Source organism: Anopheles coustani, chromosome 3, assembly GCF_943734705.1.
Source record: "Anopheles coustani chromosome 3, idAnoCousDA_361_x.2, whole genome shotgun sequence".
Taxonomy (NCBI): Eukaryota; Metazoa; Arthropoda; class Insecta; order Diptera; family Culicidae; genus Anopheles; species Anopheles coustani.
Window position 1 is genome coordinate 47,189,604 of NC_071288.1, and position 24,137 is coordinate 47,213,740.

General features: G+C 47.4%; 1 protein-coding gene across 1 annotated transcript in view; it reads left to right on the forward strand.

Moving 5' to 3' along the window:
• Positions 1-24,137, forward strand: part of LOC131262122 (glypican-4) — a 60,486-nt gene that overhangs the window by 29,735 nt on the left and 6,614 nt on the right. The window contains exon 2 of the mRNA XM_058264050.1: positions 17,068-17,235. Coding sequence (XP_058120033.1) covers positions 17,068-17,235 — 168 coding nt within the window. The remainder of the gene's footprint in view (positions 1-17,067; positions 17,236-24,137) is intronic.

Here is a 24,137-nt window from a genome sequence, read left to right on the forward strand (position 1 = left end):
AACAGCTGTAGCGGAAGGAAGCTGGCAGGCTGTCGATATTTTTACGTCCAATGTATCGATACTGATGGATATATTGATTTCTGTTCTTTTTCTCGACAACGCAATCTTGGCTTATGCCATATTGGACGAAAGATAAAAATGTCTTTACTTCATTTTTACGACAAGCGTCCGGTTTTTTTTTATCTCTTAAAGCGTCAGTTTTTGTTCGATGAGTCGTTGATTTATTCGCCTCATGTCCGCATACCCATTAGGGGTTATCCATATCGATGGAATTACGCCCAGATGGAGCGGTTGTAACATGATCCGACGGACGCTCAATTCGAACCCACGCGCACTCGATGATGAAATTTAAATATTATGTTATCCGCATCTAATCTCCACACAGAGACCCCCGCAACGAAACGCCAACACTACGCGAGCGTGCGTGCCATTAGGCGGGCGACAATCTGCGCCATTCTGGCGTGGGGCTGATCTACGATTACGATGGAGCCGCGCCCGGGAGGTGGCGCTAATGAGAGGAAATCATTGTAAATCTGCAACCAATCGTCGTACGGAATGAAATCATTAGGCACCGCGACCGCCAGGTTTCAGCCGCCTACGGCCATACACGACCCTTCAAAGGGGAACCTTCGAGGCCGGAGATGAAGGAGAAGAAGAAGATAGGGTTCCACGGACGACGGCAGTGAGAGAGGGAGTCCACGCACGTTAGTCACACTGGATTGGGCCTGTTAGAGGGGGTTTGGTTTGGGAGCTTCGAGATGAAGGCTTTATTTCTGTCTGGCCTTAATCTAGATTAACACCTCCCCCAACACTCCTCGCTCCTCGCACCAAAACCCCCCCACGGATGAAGCGAGTTGACTCCCCGCCGTATCGCGATCAATATTAATCACTGTCGTTTTTCGGTGTCCGAAGATTCTTGCACGGGAAACTTGCAAGGTGGGATGGGGAAGCATCGCGGTGGTTTCTTAACATTCTTTCATCCATCCCCCGTCCCCACACACTCACACTCCCCACAGACCATGGGGCTGACTCCGCGGGACGGCGATCTTCGAAAGTTTAGAAGGAACGCAGGAATTCCGTGACCACACACGACCGCCGGCCCCGATCGGAGCTGGTGATGATCACGCTGGCCTGTGTATGTGTGTGTTAGTGCGTGACGGTCATAGTGTGTTTAAATAAAAAAAAAAACTCCCGGCCGAATCGAAACGAATCGGTGGAAGCAAACGGCCGAAATGTAAAGACACGGTATGCACACGGACGGACCGAGGAACCACACATCCCTCTGGGGATGCATTCTTTGAGGAGCGCTGGACCGAGCGGTTAAAGGGTGTGGTCCCTTAAAGCAGCAGGAGTAGCCGGAGAAGCATGATTTATTGGGCCCGGAGACTCCCGGAGCAAAGACCAGCACCATCATCCACACTCTTCACGGCGCTCGCGTACCACTCCTAAATCACTCGAACCCCGGGTTCATTATTTAGAGATTAAGGCACAACACACACACTCCGGGTCACGGGGAATAGCCTCTGGTACGATCGGAAGGAGATCGGTCGGGACTGTCGACTGGTCTGGTGTATGTTTTTGTGTGTGTGTTTACTTGTCCGGTTTCGATGCGGTAGAATAAAACCCCCAATTCTTATCCTTCGATAAAACAAGAAACCTCTTTTTTAGGATAAAACAGTTTTCCTAATCAGCCTAAACCTCCAAGAAGCATAGCATGGAAAGTACACCTATGTAGAAGAACGTAAAATGATACACTTTCTGGGAAAAAAAAACTTCCAGCCAGGTGCATCTAAAATATACCAAGGGTGACTAAAGAGAGAGAGAGAAAGAGGGACATAAACGAACCCATTGGAACGAGCGTAAAAAACGGGCGAACCGGTACAAACCGAACCGATTGGGGCAGGGAAAATGGGGAAATAAAAAACACCTTCGATGGCGCCAACGAAATTATCACCCGGTCTCGTTTCGTGACATATTTTACTTTTCCTCACCCAACCCCCCCACGACCGACCGCTGGTGTTGCGTGCCAACTTAAGTGCAGCCTCCGAAGGGAGAAAATTAAAAGAAGAAGAAAAAAAAACATAACAAGTGGAAAAGGAGATCGTTCTTATCTTAATGAATGGGGAGTGGTTGGAAGAGAGAAAATTGTGATGGGGAGCTGTGTGAAAATGGGTGCATCCACTCGGCGGCGCTGGCGCCGAACGTTTAGCTGGCTGCGGTGGAAAATTGCTCGGACAATCGGGAGGCTTTTTGAATTTTTGTTTTTTGTTATTTTTGGTTTTGTGATCTCTTCCACTTGTGTTGGGATGCTGGCTGCAGGTGGAGCTAATGTGTTGGAAAAATTGCATGCTGTTGAGAGGGCCGATTGTTTGCAGTTTCCCTTTGGCAGTCCTTCTTTTCTTCTGCTCGGGGGCAAAAGGTGCTTCGGGCTCGAGGAAAACGTATTAATAAATGGAATAATTGTGAACTGGAAGAGTGCAATTCCACTGACCGGAAGTGTGTGGAATTATTTAAGAAACAAGTTATATTTTCCAAAAATGCAATAATCGAGGTACGTACAAGTGCAATGCATTGTTAAATTATAGTAGTGATCGTGGAATGCAATTATCGATTCAATGAACATCAATTTACATAAATTACAAATCACCAAACGTGTCTGTTGCGTGGTCTCTTATTAAACGATTTGGATGTAATATTCATTATTCATTGGTTGAATCGAGTTTTGTTTTCCGCTTCTACATTGCATTATTCTATGCAGCTTCTTCCAGTTGTCAGCCTCTCGGTTACTTTCTTGCCTTACAAAACACAAGAGATCCTCAGCAAGAGCACTCACGGAACAATTTCTCCGATCGGGCCACGAGCTGGTGGTCAGTTCCAGTGATCGATCCGAAGATGTACGGTTGCCAGCGGAAAGAAAGAGATGAGCTAACGCTTCAGCGCTATCTTAAGAAAACAAAGTTTGAAGGAGCAGAGGGAACAAAAAACCACGACCCGGGAATGAAGGAAACGCCGAAAATCGATTGAACGAGGATGCCAGAGGGAAAGGGTACAAACCAAAGGCGCGACGAAGGGGGGCGAAGAAAAAACGGGTTTTCGGTTGGAATTTTCACCTTTCTTCGTGGCGCATCACGACGGTGCAACAGTGGCCAACAGAATAGAAGCGGTGCACGATGTGTGGAGTCAAACTAAATCTCGGGCTTAAATTATACCTCAATGTAAACATATTGGGTGGTGTTCCCATGGAATCTTCCCCGGATTTAATCTTGCACCAATTCGGTTGCAGTATCAGCAGCTCACTCTTTTTTGCGGAGCGCACTGTAACGGAAGCTTGTGTAGTGTGCTCTCCTCGGAGATAGAGACTGATTCACGCCGCGCACACGCAACCATGTACGCCCAGTCCAGTGCAGTTGATGGGTTTAAAGCATGTTTTACCGGCTTGTACTGACAGGGGCAGGCAGCAGGAACAGTGCTTAGCTTTGACTGTCGCCGCCTCGCATGCGCAAACGATTTATCTTCCGGCGGAGGGCGCAGGCAACGGGCGTTCGAACCGGGTCGGAAACGAAACCCGACGGCACCGGGTGGTTTTGGAGGACCTTTTTTCTCCCCTTTACCTCTGATTGCTGTACTCCACGGAGTAAGTTATTTGGAGGTTGGAACCGTGTCCACCGGATAGGAAGGAGAGTAACCCGAACACTCGGGGGAGCGCTCAGTGCAAAATGATGGAGGAGATTGGAGGGTGCAGATAAAAGGAGGGAAGTGGAACACCGTGAATTGAGGCAAGCTAGAAAAGTCAAAAATCAATTGCAGTGCATTGGAAATTGGATCTTCTCTCGCGAACCTAGATCAAACAAAATTCAAAGATCACTCACTCGAAGACTTTGCAGGAAACTGGGAACATTTGAATTTCAAAGGAAAGTAAAGAAATCAACAATCATCGATGGTAACGAAAGAGTAATCGAAAAGAGAGCGAACAAGTGATGATGAAGTGTGAGGAATACTCGGTCATTGTTGATTAAACTGGTCGTGTATGACAGTGGGTTGGGGTTTTTGCGCCCAACTCGGTTGTAATCGGAATCTCACGAGCAAAACAAATCCATCCCACAATCAGGTCACGGCCGACGGAGGACGAGGTCGCAAGAAAAGATGGTAAGGAACCAACCTTAACGAGCCGATCCACGATTAAAATTACTCAAAAGTGCATTTGTTCTACAGTATTACACAAAACAAAGCATAACAATACTAAACTATGTAAGAGAAAGGTAATGTACTTCTCAAACTTTATACAAGTGGCGCTTGCTTGAGAAAGTGTGTGCACCATCCGCGGTTTACATTCCACCATCGCATTCTGAGCCGAAAAGCAGCCGAATGCTATCATTATTCACGCTTCTCACATCTCCAACATTCGTGGAAATTGACACACACACATGCAGTGGGGCGGGGGGAAATACCAGCGGGATGCACGAAATGAGGGTAGTAAATTAAATTTGCGGATTGCGTGGAGTATTCGCAAATATTTGCACACTGATTGGTGGCAGCGGCGGTTAACTCATCCAACATTAAAATGATGCAATTACGTCGGCCCGGTCATCCCACTCAAATACGGTAGAAAAACAGGCCCGACAGCCATAGCGGACAGTTTTCGAGTTTATATTTATTGCATTATTACTCTAAGTTGACCTTCCGTTTGATCCACTGTTTATCTGGACAGTGAATTAACATGTTTGTTGTACAAATTGTTTAACAGCGAGTTTGCTCCGTTATTAAATTGAGCTTTATTGAGCCGAAACAATTCAACTTAATTGACGGTGTTGTGGTTGAAGGGAAAAATGTGCTCATATTTAATTAAACCAAAACGACACATTTATGCTCGGTAACGACTCGCATTAATAACTTATCATTTCTTTCCAATGCTTCAGGAATGATAATTTATTCCATTGTTATTACTATGTGTTGCTCGTAGTTTTACATTTATTTTAAAACTGCTGACGCTTTTCCTACTACTGCCCATTATTTATTCCATTGTTATTACTATGTGTTGCTCGTAGTTTTACATTTATTTTAAAACTGCTGACGCTTTTCCTACTACTCTCCTGCTTGGTCCAGCTCAAAAAACCATTACCCAAATAGTGCCTTTCCTTCTTCCACCGGTTTGTGGACAAAGGAATTCTCGCCCGCCGTAATGCCCAAAACTGGTGCACAACAAAAGGATCGATGAAAGCATCTTACAAGACCAATGAACGGCTAACGGCGCCTAGGGCAGGAAGAAGAGGGTGGCCGAATAATAATAAAACTCAAAATAATGAATGAATGCCGCGAGCGCTCTTGGTGGTGTTCTATTCAGGATTTCGGTGGAAGCAGGAGGAAAGAAGAAAAGCCGAACAATACGGGCGGGAGTTTTGGGTGTATCATCGCGCTGAACCATCAATGATGATGACGATCATCATAACACGCCCGAAGAACGTAACGTAACCGCCAGCAAACATCGGAAGAAAAAATAACCCTCGCTCGAGCTTTTCTGTTGCGATCGCGAGATGGTAGAGGGATAATGGGAAGAAAATCTGAAAAATTAAAGCGAAAAAAATACCCCACATAAACATGCACACACACACACACACACACTTACCAAAAGTGCCACGATCATCTCCATTGCTCCAAACAGATACCGCGGCTATTTCGTACGCACCCCGCTTGTGCCCCCCTCCGTCATAAGCCCCGTGAGTGGTTTTACGGTCGTCAGTTCATATATGTAGAGTGCTTCTCGATGAACATTTCGAATCGTTTATCCCAACATCCATATTCTCTGGAAAGGAAAAAAAAACGAGAAGAAAATGGGTGGCACATCAACGCAGGAGGCCGGCAGAGGCCGCATGGAAAAGGGATCAAAAGGATGATGAAAGAATTTTTATTTCCCATGGTTGCCTTCCTTCCATCCCCGCCGGGTTCTCCGGAGGGGCCCGGGTCTTCCCGGTCAGCCCGGGCGATGGGCGGCATTGGCGGTTTGCTGTTCCCATCTCACCGAAACACACACGCGCGCGCGGGGGTTCGCGTTGATCAGTGCGATGATCCGCGCGATCCTGTGGCTGCGATCGATTGCGCCATTCTCTCGCTTCTTGGGCTGTGCCCGGCCCGGATTTTCGTGGTCCCGGGGCTCTTCGTTGGCGGAATGTAGACGGAACAAAGAAAGAGTAAATAGAAACCAACGGACACAGGCACGCACACACACACGCCAGTGTTCGTCCCGCGATTAGCGAAAACATTCACCACTAAAACACGCCCGGACGCGACTTTGCGCATGTTCGAACGGGATCGGACGTGTCCGACACTTAATGTTACCGGACTCTCGATTCTTGGACGCGCGTGGAGTCTTTTGGACAGGCCTGGAACCATATTTTCAGATGAAACAAAAACGAAGGATCTTTAAAATGGGAATTGCATTTTTTTTTTCAGAAAGCGAACCGACCCTTATGGGCTGAATGTGATCGGAAGTTCTTTTCTTTTATAGTGCTCCTTATTTTATTTATGTTGGTACAATAGGTTAGTTCTTGTGATTTTACAATAGTTTTAATTTTTTTTTAAATATTTCTACGGTCAGATCATATGTCCGTGTCCGTACTTGATGTATCAAAAACTTTACATTAGTTTTTAATTTTATTAAAGTATTTTGATTGAATTTTACCCAGACATAATAAATTGTTTTAAATTAATCAAACCAAATTTTCGGATGAAACATAAAACAAGGATCTTTAAAATGGGGATGGCATGTTTTTTTTTCAAAACGGGAACTGACCCTTATGGGCTGAATGTGATCGGAAGTTCTTTCGTTTTTTTTTTGTTGTACTCATTAGTTTATTTATGTTGGTACAATAGGTTTGTTCTGTTGATTTTTAATAGTTTTTTAAGGTGATTTTGAATAGTTACAATAAACTGTTTTAAATTAATATTACTTCACTACCTATATGATGTTTGGAAGATTTAATTACTATATTTGTTTGTCTATTCAATCTGAGACACAACTTTTCCTATCGCGAGAGTCTTTTGAACATGCAACAAAATTCAGAATGAGCGCATCATCATCCTGGTCGGGGGAGACGAAACCGTCCAGGAACGCGCACCTCGTGGAGGAATGATGAACGAGCCCGAAAAAGAAACGTATATTAACGTCGGAAGGGAAGACATAAGGGATGATAATAAAGAAGCCATACTAGCCGGGAAGAATGCACGCGCAGGATAGGGCAGCGATGTAAAAGGAGGGGATGATAGCGCGAGAAGGTGTAAGTAACACAATCGAAGGAATTTATGAACCAGAAAAAGTGGCCCATAAGAAAGGCGGAGTGATGGCGGGGGCCCGAAAACCACCAAACCGAAACACACAACCACCACAAATAGAGCCATACTAAATGGAGCGAATAACAGCTGCGTCCGCGTAGGAGCTAAGCGAGCTGACCTGTTGCACTTGGTGTGTGGCTTTCTTTCTAGCTGAGCAGCGAGTTTTCCCGATAATTTTTAAACAAACTTAATCTTAGTGGCTTTTCAAAAGCTCCAGGATCTTCAATCATATGGGAATATTAAATTCCACAATAAAAAGATCAACGATCTAAGTATGAAGAACCCACTAAATATACGAATAAACATATGGACACATCCTTTCGTGACGATAACCAACCAACTTCTATAAGGTGTTTATTATGCATCCCCCCCAGGTAAGACATTTCCTACACAAATCAAATGTGGCGGGGAAAAGTGCACTTAAAAAGTATGTCGAAGAGTTAAAGCCAGTTGTAAAAGATGTTTCCACGCTTCGAAACGCAAAGGCCCCCGGGCTGCACTATATTTTTGCTTACATTTTTACGGTTTTATTAGTTGTTGCTGCTCGTTTCTGGTACTTAGCTACCTTAATAAAACAATTTCGAGCATCGCCCGCTAGCGGAGCCACTCTTCCGGCAGCAACCAAAGGATGAAGAGCACTAGCGCGTTTGGAGAAGAACCGAAGACTGGAGGGTGGAAAAAAAAAGTGGGTGAACAAAATGCCCGAGAAGCCCGAACGACACTCGAAACGTTTGTTATCTTTATTACCGTGCGCAAAGTGGACGTGGAAATGGGCCGACGTTGGCCACGCCGTATCCATCGCCCGGAGCATAAGGTCAATCTTTTATCCCGAAGAGTGTGTTTCCCGCCATCAGCCACCCCTCCGACCTACCCCTCCCAGCCGGACGGGTTTGATAGACGCCTATTTCTTTTCCTTCCGCCCCCTTTGTGCGTTCCAACCTACCAACAGCAACCTACACTTAAACACACTCTCGCCCGAACTCGATTATGAGTTGCATATTTCCTAGCATTAATTCGATCGGAAGATGATTTCGACAGGCCGCCGGCATCCAACACTCCACAACCCCAAACCTCCCGCCCCATCGCCCGCTTCGCGTTTTTCGGTGGGAACCCGGTGGGATAGAAATCTCTCTTCCTTCGATCCGAACCGCGGCCTTTCTCTCCCCATCAAATTCATTTATTCTCCATCGTGGCTGGATTTTTCTTTTTGTTAAACACATTTTCCCCAACGTTACTGGTTCTGGTTTCAAGTTTTATTTTTGTTTGCTTTTTTTCTAACTCCTAGCCATATGTCTGTGCGCTCAAATGTGTTTGTGACTTATTACGCTCATAATTGAACTCCCAACGGGGTGGTTGCTACTCATCCACTTCCAACGGATCGTTTCGGAAGGCTTTGGTAAAATATTTAATATCTTCATTACTTGGCGAACAGTTAAGATGAAGGGTGGATGTGGTGAGTGTGAGAATCTTTTTTTTTTAGTACTGACTGACGTCATTACGCCGATGGAACAGCCGCCCGAACTTTGTTAGCGAAATGTTCACCCAGTTTGATTATCCAATCAAAGTTCAATCCACTCTCCGCCTAACCTTGAGGGGCTCAAATGGATTGGAAAATGGAAAAATCATCTACACACACACACAAACTTATTGATCGTATTTAGATAGGGTGAATTTTAATATTCCCTGCTGCGCGAAAGTGATTTTCCGCAACGGTCACTTTTATATTGGCAGCAGCGCACTCCTATAAAGGAGTTTTCCACGGGGAGGCGATGTTTATTGATAAAAAAATTGTATAGCACGCCCTTCTAATAAAACATTGGAACCTTGTTCATCTTCGTTCTCAACTAAATACAATCGCAATTATTAAGTGTTTATCGACACTTCACAAAAGTGTCCGTCCGTTTTTTTTATTTCGGACTCTCCACAGGAGGGCGGAAAATGATTTTTGTAATTTGGGGTGTTTCAAGGACTTAACCTTTTTCTCATTGGATTTAATATATTAACTTATGAATTCAGTTTTCGATGGAAGGTAAAATCGAACAACTTAATTTTGTTCCAAATTACAGTTTTATCTGATTATTGGCCTCATGTTGGGCGCGCGGATAGAAATGTGTATTTTTTACCTATATGTGTTAAAAATATTGCGTTTGATCAAAATGATTGAATTACGAGTTATCTGGAAATCTATTGAATGTCCACAACGTGCTGCGCAGAGTAGAACGTAATGTACAGGAACCGGTTGACTTTCACCTCCCCAAGCGCGCGACCATATCGCGAGCAACAGATCGCCAAAGGTGGCAAACCATAATTGCTGCCTAAACGCCGCGTTTTTCCTCTAAATTTAACAATCAATTGTAGATGAGTAACGCTCTTTCGTCGCGGACGGCCGTCGTCGTCGCCTCGCCGTCGTCTTCGAGGAGGGTAAACGCGTCTCAGGTGCGAAAGACGGTGGCGGGAAAAGTGGCGGTGGAAACATAAGTAATGCTACAGGCCACAGGCCACGCATTCGCTCGCCAGCCGAATTGCCTGCGCACACGAAAAAACCGCACACCGAGCGTGTCCAATTAAGATTTGTAGCCAGTTTTATTATTATTTCCCATTGTGACCGATTCGTTTCCCTCTTTTCCGCCGCCTCCGCCGCCCGTAGCTACCCATGATCGTACCTTCGGGCCCTTGCTCGAGCCTATCTCCCCGGGGGTTCCCTGCCCTGCCCTACGCCACACCGAGTTTCCGACACTTCCCGATTTTCCAACATTCGAAGATCGATTCTTTGGAATCCGTATGCGTTTCCATTGCGTATGTGTGTGTGTGTGTTTTTTTCTTCTCCTTTCCGGCAGTTTTCCATTCCAAAAGGTTGGCCCATTCCCTTTAATTGTAGCTTTTCGGTTGGCTTTCCCCGGCGACCACCCACCCACGATGCATTGCGATGAGGTGCGATGGAATTAGGGAATGACTTCCGATTTCGGACAGCTTTTGCTTCTTGCCTGCCCTTTCCGCTTCATTCGGTCCGATGTCACACTTTACGCGTGAAAAATTGACGCCTCTCCTGCACCCTCCTCTCAGCTAGGCGTCGGTATTCTCTACGGACCGGTTTCGCTTCACACTTCGCGCCCACCTTAGCGGTGATTTTGGGAAATCTTAATTATTGGTGCCCATTTCCCTTCAAATCAACGCTAATTATAACTTCCCCAGGTCCACCGAACGGGCCGAAGAGGACTTACTTTCTCCCGGGATTCGGGATCAGCATTTCCGACGTGTCAAGTGACGCGCCCCCGGAATGCACGATAAATCATTTGTTTAACTTTTTTTTTCTCCTCCTGTCCATAATTTTCGATGATTCACAACACCTTGCCGCCTACCCGCATAATGGTTCTGAAATGAATTGTGGGAAATTAATACATCCTTCCTTCGCGCCGGTGACTCAGCGTGGGCGACTCGAGAGGAGAAGAAAACCGGCTGGAAAAGCAGAACCATTCTCTGCTCCGGTGGGCCCCCGGGTCGATGCACAAGTGTCAGCTGGAGTGTGTGTGTGCTGTCGTCCAGCTCGCTGCCCCTTCCATCACCATCAGACGGCGGTGGCGGTGGCGGCGGCGAGTAAGAAGTCGTTTAGACGACCGGAACGGCATCTTCGGCGATCCGTTGCGAACGCTCCGGGTTGCGCTTTACTCACCTTGAAATTTTTCCTCCACCACGAAGTTTCGTGGAAATTACTTCAAACGCAGGACTAATTGCTCACACGATGATTGGCCTCACCGGTGGTGCTATTAGGTTGCGCGTGCGCTCGTGCGTTTTAAAGGGTAGCTTGAAGCATCGAAATGAGTTTCTATGGAGGGTGGTTTATTTTTGAGAAAAGAAAAAATTTTCAAACTAAATAAATGTAGCACTGGAACAAATTAAAACATATTAAATAGGAAATCTATTTGCAATCCACAAATTCATAAAAAAGATTATTAATCCCATTAAAAAAACATTCCAAATTTTAAAAATGCCATAACAAATATTTTATTTAGAATTAGTATTTTTACACGTTCTTGTTTGGTGGGTTTATATTTCTTACCCCATTGGCGTTTCCGCATACCAGTTCCATCTGTATCGGTAATCATGTAATGATTCTTCTTAGACTGCGCTTCCCATTTTATCGCGGTGTAAGCATTCCATCGTTTCCTGCATCCGCCAAACGCCATTGAACGCAAATGGAAATTTATTAACAACCCCCAAATTTTCGGTGAATGAAGCCGGGAAACGTTGGCGAAACGTCGAAGTAGATGACCGAATTTCCACCCGGGAAGGCGGCGGGAAGGTACGACGAAAATCGATCAATCGATCTGAATCGGTGATGGTTGTTTAAAAAAAACACAAAACTAAAACGAAACAGGTAATCCTGCATTCCTTCGCTTTCGGTCGTGAGCTTTGGTGGAGGGAAATAATAATAAGGCCCGGCCGCAGCATTAATTTTCCCACCGAACGCAGCCGTTCAGTGGTGGAGAAGGGAACCGGGTTCGCGGGGGGAAAAGTCGTGAACCATCGCTGGAACAATTTTCGCCCTCGTGGAAAGTAATAGCCCCTCGGCCGGTCCTTCGAACGGGCGGGAATCAGCTGCGCGCGCATATACCGACCTTTGGCCATACGTTGTCCATGCGAGAGTGGCCGCATCTGGCCGCGGAATTCATCATTGGTGCGGTCGAGATAATTTATTACAGAAGAAGATACCCGCGCGCTAATCGATGCACCCTTTGCCCGGCGTGAGCACTTTGGTCTGCTCGGGAAACCGCCGAACAGGTGAGAGAAGATATCCCGAGCGAGCGCCATCTGCTGGCGGTGGTCGAGAACATCCCATCCTGGACCACCGTGGCGGATCGCCAATGGTGAGGTCAAATCCGTTGGACTACCTAGTATGTCTTCGAGACGAAAAGGTTACAGGACTGGCGTCCCAGAAAATGGCTGCCCCCACGAGTGGCCTCGCGCTTGGCCGTTGTTTGCTCTGAGGAATGTTTTAGCTCGTTCAACTTTCGCCGCATACCTGTGGCCACATTGGCACGTTTTTGTTGGCGGTTAGTGCAATTCAATAAAATTCAATCGATATCGGCGTTGAAATTGCGGCTAATGGAATTGATTCATTATTGCCGTTGAATCGGCCGTCTGGCGCTCATCACGACTTCGTGCGGTTGCGGTTTTGTGTCTGCCAGAGAGAGATAGAGAGGGAGAGAGCACGTGGTTCGTGTTTGCGAATTGACGGAAATGGTTTGAATTGAAAAGTTGATGTTAGAACGTTTCCTAAAATTTACACTTTTTATAGCCAAAACAACGTAACTTTACGATTTGAGCAGTTTTCATTTACTTTTTCTCATTTTTTCCCACTTGATAATGCCTCAAAGCTTACAAAGTATGCACAGTTTCTTGTTGATTTTTCTCTTGTTTTATGAACGATAATTTTAGTTTAGTTTCTCACTTTTTTCATTATTTGACGATTTGGAGTATATTTTAGTATTACAATGTTTTCAATTTTACAATTCAAAATAAAACAATGCGTTCTAGTTGAACTTTTTTGCTCCGTTTAATTTATTGTTCTGTATCTTAGTATGAATTCTTGTCCACATTTATGACCTGCATTTAAACGTGCAGATTGTATTTTATGAGTTTTTACACGATTGTGAATGGAGTTTATTGTTGTATTTTAGTAAAAGGAAAATCATTTCTCCATACTTCAGTGGTAAGAAGAAAAGATTCACTTGATTCAATGCACCTATCAACCCAAACTATCAATTCACCCTTTTAAAATGGAAACCAAATGCTTCCTTTCGCTCTTGGCCAAACCTTCCCGACGTTCGTGTATCTCCGTATTTCTGGTCCTAAAAATAGTCCTAATCACCTCGTTCGTTCGCCGTTTGGGCTGCGCTCCCTTCGATCGAGCCTGGAGGGGGGAATGCGGAAAATATTACGCACAGCGCGACAGATCGGCTATCGAGGCGCGCCGGGAGCGGAATCTCAAACCGATGAATCCACCAAACCGCACCACTGTTTGTCGGTTTTGGCTCATTGACCCAAAATTACTGCACTTCCTCATCCGAAAATAGTTTCGGTTCGGTTCTTCGGTGTCGGGTTGCCGCGCGATGCTGCCGAGCATTAGTGAAAGGGAAATGCACTTCAATGGGAGCATAGCGAACGTTCTGCTAAAAGGAGGTTTTTTTGTTTTAGCAAATAAGAAGGAAAAAGGATTTGATGCACCTTTTACTAGGACACTACCTTAAATGTACTCTATCACCGGAAAATGCCAATTGTATGTTTCCATTTTGATGCGATTCTATGCAGTTGAATGAAGTTGGGAATGCTTAAGTTGTAAAGAATGCTTTACGTTATTAAAAATAAAACGTCTGCGTCTCAAGAATAAATAAACGCGCAACTCCAACCAAACACGTGCGTTCCAAATTATCTCGTGCAACGCGTGGCACAAGATTAATGACGTGTAGGAGGTGGCCAGAAGCAGAGCCACGACCCCGGAACCACACGTTGGGAGTAAATGGGTAATATGAGTTTTTTCCCCCTCGCTCCCGTTTACTACCGAATAATATCAACAAGACAGTTTATTTAGTTCATCGTCTCCGGCAGAAAAAAAAACTCGATCTCGACCGGGAGAGTATCGGTTAGACATTGCTTTGTTTGTTTAAAACGACCAAACTATCTGGCACCAGCTCGCGGAGGAACGGGGCCACCTTCTAGCTGCTTGTTCTCCACGTTCCAGCCTCATTTCACCATCACCATTTTGTTTAATTTAAATTCCCGGAAATTAGTTCCTTCCCTCGATCGCTCGCAGCTTCAGCACCACTTTTTTTTTCTCCTCCCCATACACCCCAGTGCGCTTTCTTCGCCGTTCGTTAAATATCATGATAATCATTCCTCTAAAGAAAGCATCTCAAGGGTGGTTTCGAGCACCGAACATATGTTCCATTTCCCTCCGAAGCGGGGCTGCGGATATTCTTTCGGACCGCTCGCGAGAAACATAAGACAGGTGCGCACCTTCCACCGACCCAACCAAAACTCCGCTCGGAACCGGTGCGTGGTCTCCCCGATCGGCCGTCATCATTAATCCGTAAAACTTCTCTCCCTCCGGGCGTTTTTCTTCGCGGCCGATCCGGTAATTTTGCCTTCCGACGTTGTGCGCGGTTCAAGCTTAAGTATGAATTATTAAAAGCTCATTTTGGAGGAAAGCCAGCTCGATCGTTCCCGCTCCGGCGATCCCGGTCCAATTCCAGGAGTTTGGGATTAAGTGAGATAGATTTGTAACCGTGCCTCCGTTAATTTGTCATACAGCTGATTTCGAAGGCAATCGCATTGTACCTGGCGCCACCCTCAGTCTCAGCCGATCGTCCAAATTGAGTTCCACCGTGGGCCGATCCGTTCCAGGGATTAAGTAGCATTTTATAAGCTTACGGTGAATCATCGCATGTATGCGATAGGCAGAGTAGAAATCGAGGTTTATAGTATTTTACTCTCGAAAATCCCTCACTGCGGGATAAAGTTATTTTATTGTAGCATCGCTCCGTCGTGAAGAACCCGATTCGATTCGACATCTCTGTTCCACGAACCCATCGCTGCTGGCTCTGAGATACGCGCCCTACGAACTAATCAATCGTGCGACCTGTTGCTACCCTCCGGTTGGGGTATCATAAAACCAACGCTCTCGTAGGACACTATCGGTCTTTGGTTGCAACCGGGGTGGAATATATCCCCACGCTCTGGAGCCTGGGAATGTGTTGGAAGAATGACTCTCGCCAACGGTTGAGCGAGTCTTTTTACTTCGCTTTCGGAAGCATTCCACCACGCCGGTCCACTCGTCAGCCAGGTGTTAATAGGGATTGACTTTATTAGGACCAATCGTCCGAAGCCGTCCCGAAGGCACTCCGCAACTCCGGCTCCCTCCGGGGGTTTGCGGAACCTCACAGGAGACATCTGCGGCGTGCCGGAGGGGAACCCTCTTCGATACTCGGCAATTATAACCACTTAATGGGACAATGGGACACGGACCCCGATGTAGGGAAGGAGCCTGCGATGGCGCTTGCCCTCTTCACTGGCCCGGTCCTAAGAGAGTTGTGATGCCAGGGGGGACACGTCCGTTTCGCCCACAGGGCTGCGTGCTTGGACCACCGTTCCAGCCCATCTTTAATGCGTCCAGTGTTCTCTCTTCGCACGCCACAAGGAAGGAATCCGAGGTACCACGCATCATCGTTCAGTCACCAAACTGGAGAAGCCCGTTATCTTGACGATACAAGGCAGAGCATTTAATGGGAGTGTGTATGTCTGTGGGAGTTTCTTTGGTTTTTGTTTTTTTTGTACGCTTGTGTGCATGCGTGCGTAGGGCAGCTTTTTTCCTCACGTCTGCCAACTCGTCCGGTTTTCAATCGATGACGAGATCGGGCAACGTCTGTGCGCGCCCACCCTAGTGTTCGCTGTGGGAATTTCGTTCATTAGGAAGCTCATAAACACACATTAGACACCGAGCGTAATCTATGTGGCTGTCTGCCTATCGCTGCCTTTCCATCTCCCAAGCTCGAAGATGCTCCTTCCATGGCTCCAACTCCTTTTTGCGCGATGCTAGGTTCTCTTCTGTTGGGGCGAAAAAGCCACAAGAGTTGAGCATTTGAATTGCGGCAACGATCGACGGAAGCGATAAGCGAACGTTCGAGTCCCTTCCGTTAGTTTCTTCGTAGGTTCCTTCCCCCCCATCGGGCGGTGAGACGCTTTCTTAGCTCAGAACCTTTGCCGCCCGGAAGCGCGTTCGTTTGCTTCTGTTGGAGCTTTTTGTTTTCGTAATTCTACCGGCGGCTTACACCACTCTTACGGAAGCGGTACGCACGCACTCACGCACCAAGTGTAAACACTCGCCTAAACAGCTCCGCAACAATCGGGCCGACCGAAAGGGAGGAGGGCTCAACTCACTGTGGACTCAGGCCCGGAGTAAACCCGCGAGCTTTGGTGGTAGTGGTGGTGGTGGTGGAAAAGTTAAAACATTAATGCCATATTATGTATGCGGTGAAAACTGCCGTCTAATCGGTCGGTGGACCGGCATTTTTCTAGCCCTCCAGACGGGAGACACTTCACCGAGCAAATAACACCCACCCCCGGAGTTGGAGTTCCTCCTCCCGAGAATATGGTAGGGAACCAGTTGACTGGTGTAGAACCCGAAACGAACAACGTGTTAGACAATCGAGCGGAGCGGAAAGACGCGCTCGCCGGTGACTAATCTAGGGTGAGCACCTTCTCAAACAACCCGTCCTGTTTCTTTCCCGCCCGAAGCTTCGTCGGTGGCCTTTTGATGGTCCGAATCCGGTTGGCGGCCGAACACCCGAGTATAGCGTCACCCGAGCCGCTGTTTGCCTTCACACGTAGGCCATCGTGCGGCGAAGGGAAAAAAGGGAAATTCCTTTTCGGAATGCAATATTTATTCACTCATTATAAAACCCGCTGTTCTGAGCACGTGCAATGTGTGCCATTTCATTGTAGATGCCGCCGTGCGGGGAGATGTTGAGCGAGCTCTCTTATCGCCTATGTGCTTTTTTCCAGATTGTTTTTTTTTTTGTATCCGATGACAGTGCGCCGTTGTGACCGCCGCGACTTCTTAAGAAGGTGCGGCTTTATGTGAAAAAAGAAATAATTAGAACTAGAACAAATTCCGACTTCCAAACACACATTCTTCCGGCTTGGAATGCTGTTAAACTAACACATCTGCTTCTTCCTTCTTTCCAGATCTTACCCTGCGCCACTGTGAGGTGCCGCCCGGCGGTGGAACCTGCTGCACGCAGATGACCGAGCACAAGCTGGCCCTGCACGCCAAGACGACGCTCGAGCGCAACACCAAAGACAACATCTCCAAGCTTTCGTCGGTGCTCGGTGCGCGGGCTCAGCGCTTCAACGGTAGGTAGTCAGCCGGCTAGAGTTGTGTAACTTCGATTCATGATTCTGAATGACTCTTTACTTCGTGAGGAATGAGCTGTTCATCAATTCCAAAGATTTATAAATGTTAAAAGAAAGGAAAAGTAAAGCGAATAAATGGGAAGAGGCTCTCCCTTTTTTCTGGTCGCTCAATCTACGCGAATGAATGAATTATGAAGATTCGTGAAAGATTCATGTCAGATTAAGTTCTCGAAGGATTCATCATTAGGTTTGGGTTAGGTTCATCAATGTTTTTTTGTCAAAGATTTGTATCCTAAAAGATCCATGAATCAATCAGAATGAATCTTAGGTAAAAGATTCATATGACTCTAGCCTAAAGATTTATAAGGCACAACACTACCGCAGAAGAATCGTGAAAGATTCATGCAAGATTAAGAAATCGAAGGGTTCATTCATGTTTTAAGATTCGTATCCCAACAGTTGCATGAATCAGTCATCAGTATATAGGTAAAAGATTCATATGAATGATTCTCGCCTAAAGATTCATAAGGTACAACACTACACCAGAGCCATAGCTGCGGCCGGACCTTCGCGCTAAAAGGCCGTACCTACTTATGCACGCACGCAAAACCCATGCAACTTCCCGGGAGTGTGTGCAAGTGTTAACTTACCTCCTCTAAGCGAAACAACATTCCGCACGGCATAAATGGTGCCCCGTTTTGGTACTCTCCAGTCCGGTCCAGTCCATTTCCCGGCCCCGGGAATATCGATATACGGCAGGGTGGCGAACGTCGACGGCTCGCCGGTTTAAACAATTAGTGTCAGCTAAATTTGTACGCACGAAAACTACAACCAAACCCACCGACAGTTGTTGACCACCGACGTTACTACTGATGTTACCGCGCCCGGCCAACTCCGGGTTGGCAAGCTCGACTATAAAATGCCCGTTTTTGGATCGACCCACCCAAACACACGCACGGAATTGACGTTGAGAGCTGCCCGGAGAGGGGAAAAAACTCTTTTCCTTTTCCTGCGACGTCGTTGTCTAGCCTATGCCAACTGTTTCCTTTTTTGAAGCTAATGGCTAAATTAGTGAGCGAACGATTTTACAGGATTTACAGTCCCCCGGCTCCGAACCCGCTCATTCCTTCCCAACGCCGCAAAACCTGCTCCTGTCGCTCAACCGGCGACACGTTAGCGTAACGGCTGCAATTTTCGTGTCACCGGGTGCTGTCAAGTGTTCCACCCGGTACCTGGTACCAGTTCCCAACGACTTCTCCTCGGTCTAGCTGCCCGAAGTCCGTCCAATCGGAGATGATAGAAATGGGGTGTGTGAAAAAGAACCGGAGTCCATCTCAATCTGGACCTACGTTTTGTGCCTGCTGCTGCATCGTTCCGAATCGGGTACCAGCTCGCCTGGCCCCGGGTGGATTGTCGCTCGCCAGCATCTCGCTCCAAGCGGGCAGATATCCCGCCGAAAGGAAGCGAAGATCGCCCGAAGACGTAATCCATGTTGACACGTTCACGCCAAGTCGGACCTGACGCAAATTTGCCTGTCAGACTCGACACCTCGAGACCGGGCACGGATTGAGGACCCACTGTTTTCCATTTATTGTTGTTGTTTTCGCTTCCCTTCCGGTGCAGGTTAGCTGTTGATCTACAGAAGTAATGATCGTTGTTTTCCAAACACGAACCGATCAAGAGATCTTCAACTAAAATCAATCTGTTTCGGGGAGGGAGGGGAATGGATTAGCGTACGGTTGGGTTCTAAAACCAATTGAAACTCCAATGATTTGATCCTCTCTTTTCGTTTCGGTTAATAACACTGATCGGCAACTCACCGCCTCACCATGTTTTACCTCCGTACAACTTTATTCTCGATGCAGAAGGAACGTGTTTCTCGGCCCTTTTTCGATCGCCACGACGCCATTCGTGTGGCGACTTGTACGATCGTCTTGCCTTTTTTTAATGCTTTCTCTGCCCCTCCTCCCCCTCAACTCCATCCGGTTGGTATTTGTCATCGAACCTCTCGAAGCGCATCCGCTTGCACGGTTCTCGTTCTCGGGCGTTGTTTGCCCAAGTGGTAAAACTGCACCGAGGAATCTGTTCGTGTTGTAATGTTTGACATTCTAGGTGGCGTTGTAAATTCCAAACCCGGCAACCATTATCGCCTTCCGCTACCCTTTGCCCCCAATCGATGACAGTTTAACGCGACCACCAACCGCCAAGTGCGTAAGCGAATCCTCCCTACTGCTGGTCGGAGGACCGCACCCTGGGCGTCTCAGGGCTCGAAAGTTTCCAAGTGGGATACCAAGTTTGTTTAACTAACCGGTCGTTGTCGTTGCATGGTACTGATGATCGGTTCTTGCTATCCTCTGCCTCTTTCTCGTAAGGGCTCATAGAAAAGAAGATCTGTCATTCGTGTTTGTCACACACGCCACACACTCATATGTGAGAGCACAAGAACATCCATAACCGATTGAGGGCCTTAAAGGGGCTCCAGAAGCAGGAATTAGATATCTCGCAGACTAGAGTCCTCTGGTCCGAATTCTACCTTTTCTACCGAAGCTAATCCAGCTCAACACATCCACTGGAAAGGCAGCAGTTCCTGGCGCATGGAGGTTCCTGCTGGTTTAAGGCAGACCGAAGCAATGTTTACACGCTGTGGTGTGAAAATGGAATGTCCCTGACGTAGACCGACCCTACCAGGATCGTGTGTTGAGAAATTCCAAATCACTACCCCCTTCGTGTGCCTGCGTCTCAAACACCGTATTTTCTCAAAATTTAACGTAAGAAAGAATCCGAGAGTTAAAGCCATCGTAGTGACGGAAGTTGTACGATCCGTAGATGGACCAGGGTGGCGGGTGGGGTGAATTTATTTGTATTTGGGTGCGGCCCAGAACCAAGCCGAACCTTGGCCTCGCACGTTCCCCTTCTCGACCGGCCGGTCACCAAACTCTCGCTCCATCGATCCTGACGAAAGATTTATCATTTACTTTCGCCCGGGGGAGGGCACCAGGAGGGAGGAAGAGATTGGTCCGAACGCTTTCCAGTTTTCCCGAAGCCCGGAGAGCTTGCCGGGGGTTTTTGTTTGTACATACTGTCCTCTGGATTTCTTGTTCTCCAAGCGGTTTCACAACATTCTACGATCATGTTCAACTTCATCTTTAGACTACCTTTTCCAGTTCCCTGGCGTTCTGTAGGTAGTCACGGGGAAAGCGAACCATCTCGGATCGTTTAGAGCTCCCCTATGACCTCTTTTGCGAGCCAACTCCCTGTTAACTCCGAAGAAACGCACTTGCCCCGACCGATCGAGACGTTCGGCGACCACCAGCAGAAGAAGAGCCACCAACCGTCTCCGATGCTCACGTGGTTTCGGGAACGCTGGGAAACTTTGTTTACTTTAGCGAATCGCCCAGCGTTAGTTTCCTCCCTTTGCCTTCGTCCCTTCGAACCGTTCGGTTGTGTAAATGCATATCCAGTAGTTGCCCGCTCGACGGTTAGCTCGACCCACGTTGATCATCGTGTCGTTAAACGACGACGGCCAACGACGGGAGCAGTCGCTGGTTGACGACCGGAACGCAAGACGACCGTTCCCAACTTCCTTCACATTTCGAACCTCCCCAGGAGTGTCTCACCCTCCGTTCCCCGCGGGAGTGCGGCCAACGGTGGAGAAACAACGACGGGCCGACGAACTGGCGACACTCGGGTCGGTCGGGTTTCTCTCCACCCCGCCGCACGTTGTCTACCTTCTTGACGACGGAACTCTACCCTGCAAATCGAAAACCGGTAGAGTGTTTGGTCGGGTTCAGGTTCAGACTTCCAGTTTACCCACCTTTCCACCCGATACTTTTTTATGGCTTCGGCGCTGAGGATGGGCAGGACCTCCGCCGTAGCGCATCCGGACTCGAGAAGGACAGGTTTTAGGTCGGTTTAGATTTATGTGCATGAAGATGATTTAATTCCGTCTGGGTGCGCAACGATTTGGACGATAGCTCAAACCAGGCGACGGTAAGGTTCGTGTGTGCTTTGGTTTATTCTCCATGTTTGCCAACTTTATATGCGAATCAATGTTTGTATTATTTACCTTACTAATTGTTAAAGGCTTAGAGGTGTTAAATATTGTAAACCGACTCGTTTTAGAAGACCTCAAATTGTATTTCAATTATTCTACACCTTACTATCATTAAATAACAATAATCTGTAGGGCGTTAACAATGTTCGTAACATGTGTAAATTCTAGTCACAAAAAAAACGGCCAGTAATAAACTATTTATTGCCCATAAAAATTGAAATTAGTTGGAATCATAAAACATGCAAATTATTACCATTGTCTCAAAGGTTGTAAAATGTATCGGGACAATTGCATAACCCATTGTTGCCTACCTCGGCTTCGGAAAGTAACTCGGAACGAACGGGGGAAAAAAAAACATTATTGAGAGGCACACGACTCGACCAGACGAAAAAACAAAAAACCGCCCGTCAAGAAGAGCTATAAAAATGCCATTAATGACATCGAAAAAACTATGTCACCGATACCTTTAAGCTGCCGGGGAGCCTCGGCGTGGTTCGCGGTGCCAGTGAGGTGTATCATTGAAATTATGATATCCTGTGTCCCGCCTGCGTTCAATTTATTCATAGCCCGGTTTTTTTTTTTTTTGCTGCCTTTCCTACCGGCACCACCGGTTTAATGACACTTCGATCGCGGGAGCGTTATTAACCTCATGCAGAGCTCGTCCCGTTCCGAGGGCGTCCCACTCGTCGCATCGCTCGTCAACGGATGTGTGATTTTATTATCTACACTCGCCTTCTGTCATCGTCCTTCACTCACACACACGCACACACACACACACACACTAACAAACACACGCTCTCCGCTCGGCTGGCAGACTGGAAAATCTAGTAGAGAGGGGTCAGCCACGCGCACGTCTCCGTTATGCTCGACCGGTGCACCGGTGCATCGAGGTGAGGCCTACACTTTATGTGCCTACACCTTGACTGTGTGTCGCTATGCCTCGTGCAATGCATGCACATCATTTGCATGGGATGAGATTGCCCTGGCCTGGGCTGGTGGGAGGCAAACCGGTGCGGCAGAATTTCTCGATTCGTCCGTGTATAGGGTTTCGTTTATGCTTGCAGCCACTTTTTTCTGCTTCTCTCTTATAATCCACCCCTTCAACTCCCCCCCCCCCCCCCCCCCCCCCCTACTCATGACTTCTTGGGCCCTTCCGCTCGGTTGAGTTGCCCTTTAATATACCAACGGTGTGGCAGGATTCCCACTCCTATAGACCAGGGCATGAAAGCACGAAACAAGGTGTAGACTCCAATCTCTCCGAGGCTCATCGTCTGTGTGAATATTTTATAGGCAATGAATATCAATGATTTAACGATAATGACCTACCTGCCGTGTCGGTGTGCACAGATACCGGGGAAGGATGTAAGGAAAGTTAAATGAATTGACCATCGTGGGGGAGAAGGGCAGAAAATTTAATTTGCACATACCAGACCTTCTTGCAGTTGTGCCTTGTTAGGAAAAACGAGCTGGAGGAGTGTAGTTTGTAGTTAAACTCGGCTCTCGCTGGAGTTCCCGATTAAGACGCGCAGTTTGGTTAAATGCTAAACAAAGTTACTATAAACCAAAAATCATGATGCAGTCGTGGCAGCGGGGAAAAACCATTTCCATGCTAGTTAAACGTACGCATTCGAACGCCGGATATGGTCCCGGATTTAGCCTGCCGGACGTTGGCGGGTGGCGTAGAAATTCCATAATGTAACGTAATAAACCAGTATCAGATTCCAGCCGCCAGTCGCACCCAAACCTTGGGGGAGCTGTACCTTGCGGTTTCGGGTTTACCGGGGGAAACAACTGGGCATCATTCAACGTACCACAACACCCGCACCGGCACGTCCGGACGACAGACAAGGCAATTAATGTCGGGGCCGGGAACATTAAAAAACAAAGGTCCCCTAACCCTTGGACAATTCGGGTGCGGAGTTCTTAACCGGTGGCGCCTAGACGCCCACCACCTCCACCGGTCGGTAGCAGATGGTCGTGAGTGAGATCTTTTAACGACCGGTAGGTTATGCCTACCTCCAAGGGTAAAGAAGTACATTCACTCTCTCGCCCGGGCAGGCCTACGTGACGTTCCGGTGCGACACGGCGGACTGTTGATCTGCGTGTCGATCTGGTACCCGGAAGCTGCTTTAAGGTAGTCTGCGTATTAAACGTCCTCTTTCCTCCAGCTCACAAAGCGAGTGTCCGGAATATTAGGCAGGTACAACGCGGCCCCATCCGTGCGCCCTCAGCCAGCTCTAATCTACTGCAAATCAACCCAGAAGGTGTGGCAACAAAGCAGCACAAAAGACCATCCAAAAATTCCTCAATGATGACAGTTCCCAGGCATCACCAGAAGAAGAGTGAAATATCCGCCAGAAACTGTCGGTCATCAGTGTGCAATACTCTCTACTCTACCTGCTCGTCGGTACCTGTCAAACCTGTTTTGCTTTCCTGGCCGCAACAGGTGCCGCAGGAGGTCGGTGGCGAAGAGTGAAGCAGGACTTCGGAGCCTGCCATTTTTTTCCCCAAAAGTCGAACCGAAAGAAACCTTACCCCTTAAAACAAAAGCCGGCAAGTGGCCGTGGTCGAAGCTGGCAGTGAAGAAGCCAACATTAATGTCTAATCTGCCCACACCAGGCTCGTTCACGGAGTTCGGGGTGCGTTGAATTTGCCTGATCATTCCACCATCCCTCGCCCCAATCCCTTCGACCAGTGCCGGCGTTCGTCGAAGCTGTTTGCATATTTCATCCGGATAATTGAAATAATATGTTAATTTGGTTGCTAATAATGACAAACGATGGGAACGGACGTGAACCAACCCCCCGGACCCCGGTGCGTTCGAACTCACCTCACTCAAAAAAGCCAA